The 3,076-nt window shown below is 29.9% G+C and overlaps 1 protein-coding gene across 1 annotated transcript in view; it reads left to right on the forward strand.

The window, feature by feature from the left end:
• The window catches only part of LOC106464046 (tropomodulin-like), a 32,510-nt gene that overhangs the window by 21,009 nt on the left and 8,425 nt on the right, over nucleotides 1–3,076 (forward strand). The window contains exon 6 of the mRNA XM_022391704.1: nucleotides 1,819–1,926. Within this exon, the coding sequence (XP_022247412.1) occupies nucleotides 1,819–1,926 (108 nt within the window). The remainder of the gene's footprint in view (nucleotides 1–1,818; nucleotides 1,927–3,076) is intronic.

Genomic DNA, 3,076 nt, shown 5'->3' on the forward strand with positions numbered 1-3,076 from the left:
CTAAGTTGGCTAAGACATGGTACAATACATTTTTAAAGGCTAAGTTGGCTAAGACATGGGACAATACATTTTTAAAGGCTATGTTGGCTTAAGACTTGGCACAATGCATTTTTAAAGGCTAAGTTGGTTAAGACATGGTACAATACATTTTTAAAGGTTATGTTGGCTAAGACATGGTACAATACATTTTTAAAGGCTATGTTGGCTTAAGACTTGGCACAATGCATTTTTAAAGGCTAAGTTGGTTAAGACATGGTACAATACATTTTTAAAGGTTATGTTGGCTAAGACATGGTACAATACATTTTTAAAGGTTATGTTGGCTTAAGACTTGACGCAATACATTTTTAAAGGCTATTGGCTTAAGACTTGACACAATGCATTTGTAAAGGCTAAGTTGGCTAAGACATGGTACAATACATTTTTAAAGAACATATGTCCAACTAGTTAGAAAAACATACTAAAGATATTGACAAGCTAAAATATAAATTTAGAACCTCCAGTCTAAATTTGGTAGATGTAATTTTGATCCAGTTTCTTGTATGTTGTCACAAACCTATTTGATAAATAATATAGCACAAATGTAAAGTATTGGTTTACTGTCAACAATACTATGTTAAGCTGGAATCGCACATTATGAGGAACAAACCTTCTGTTAGAATACAGTAATATATCAGTATGCATATATTCCATAAAAATAGTTTTGGTATAACAAATTTTGGATTTTTTGTCATTATTTTACACAGAAAGCTAAAAGTAATGTAAAATCATAAATGTATACATTGTAATAAATAGATTTATTGATCTACAGTATGATAGGAATAAGAACGAATATATAATAAGATATGGATTCTTAAGCGTTGCACATCAAGATGGTCTTATATTGTTTGTTAACATTCATCTCGGCTGTCAGGTATTAAATGATTCTTTACAGTAGCAAAACAGTCCAAACTTCATTCCTTCTTCTAAAAATGCTGTTCCTTTTCTCCAGTGGAGAAAGGAGAGCCTCACTCTTGAATGTTGCCCTTCCCACTACTAACTCCACATCCCTTTTCCCACTAAAGCCATGAACGGAGCTGCGGTGATAGTCACTATGTTGTTTAATTTACGTCTGTTTTTTATTTTAATACAGTACAGTATAAAATAAATAATGTATGATATTATTTTCAAATAAATTGTATTTGTTTACCATATGAATGGTAAGTTACAAAGGCTGGGAACGCATCCTCACATTAATAATGTTATAAGTTATTCAATATATGAAGTTTCAATATACGAATGAAGTCTCCAGGAACGCATGTACTTTGTATGTTGAGGTATTACTGTATATCATAATACATCTTAAAACCAAGGAAATAATTTTTTGTTTTATTTAAAACATACAACATTTACTTCAAAGTGACTTTTTGAAACAGCATGAAGACATTGCTTTTTATCATTTTATTTACACAGTGATGGTTCATATCAGTTGCAAGTTCATGTTAACTGTTTAGAAAACAAAATTAAACAGTTGTAAAAAGATTTGTTGTGGTTATAAAAACTTGTTTTTGCCATACCATTGCCTTTTACTTTAGCTTTAGAAAGTTCAATGAACATATTAATAATTGCATTGAGTAACCTCATTAATTCTTGTACTAGAAATATATAGTAATTAATTGTTTTTTGATAGTTTAGTTTATTGGATGGGACAGTCTAGATGGTTTTGGTAGATAGTATAGTTTCTTACTGGGAAAAAGTGAAAAGATTACTTTGTTAAATTTTATAGCAATGTAGATTGTCAAAGTACATTACCATTGAGAAATGTATTTATTTTTATAGAATATTTCCAAAGAAAAATTCAAGCGACTCTTTGAAGGGCTGAAAACCAACACAAACTTAGAAATATTAAGCTTGGCAAACACTGAACTTACTGATGGTCCTGTAGAGGTAAGATTATTTTTCTGAAACATCTTTGGATTCCTTGTAACACCACTGGTCTTTTTCTGTAATATTGTATGCATACAAGTTTTGTTTTTGCTGTTCCTCTAGGTGTAAATTCATGTGGTTCAAGTTATCTTCTTAATAACTGTAGAAGTTGTTAGGGACTTCTAACAAGCCTAGTTATCTTAGCATGTGATGTAGTAATTTTTTAAAGTAACCTCCAGTTACTATTGTAATATTACCTTTGTCACTGAAGGAAGTATTGTCTTGCTTTTTTTTCTTATAAAAATTCATCCTTATAAAATTATAGTGTACAAATGGATGCCTCCATAGAAGGTGCGTTTGTTTCTTACTAACACTACCATTAATTTTCAAGACTTTTTCATTTTTGCAGTTTTTTGTACGTTAATCTCGTTATGATGCAAAGTTTCTTTGCTTTGATGTTACCCTTACGAAAGGAAAGCCAAATTAGCAATGTTGATCCCTTGATAAAAAGTTTTTAAATTTATCTCTGGTATTTTATGACCTTGAATGTTCACTTTGTATAATGTAATTTTAAATCCAGTGTCTTCTATTTCCAGATTGTTTTTTTTTTGCTTTAACTTTTTTATGCTTTATTGTAGTTTTTATTTAAAAACCATAGTATTCCTGATTTATATGTCCATTTGTTTTAATATAAATATTTTGTTCTTTTAACTATATTTTTATCTACTGTGTACTCGTTTTTTTCTTTTTCTGTATATTTGATTTGTTAGACTATGAGAGAATAAACAAAGATGAATAAATCATGGAGTAGGATCTTATATGTTCAAAGCTCTTATATAGAAACACAAAAAATTATTAAATTTGTTGTGATGGGAAAAAATTAATGTGGCTTGTATTTTGGCCAGACAATTTTTATCTCTATTACGGTGATTTTAATCATATCTCTGTAATTTCAGATTTTTCCTACTTTGTTCATTATTCAAACTTCTTTATGAACTGTGTGGTTAAAGCAAATAATTATTTTTCTCATTAACAGTGTCAGACTAAATACCATTTTTTATATTAAAGATTACTATCTTTTCTTTCTCAGTGCGGCCCGGCATGGTCAGGTGGTTAGATTGCTCGACTCACAATCTGAGGGTCGTGGGTTCAAATCCCCATCCCACCAAAC

The sequence above is a fragment of the Limulus polyphemus genome, unplaced genomic scaffold (assembly GCF_000517525.1).
Source record: "Limulus polyphemus unplaced genomic scaffold, Limulus_polyphemus-2.1.2 Scaffold1548, whole genome shotgun sequence".
Taxonomy (NCBI): Eukaryota; Metazoa; Arthropoda; class Merostomata; order Xiphosura; family Limulidae; genus Limulus; species Limulus polyphemus.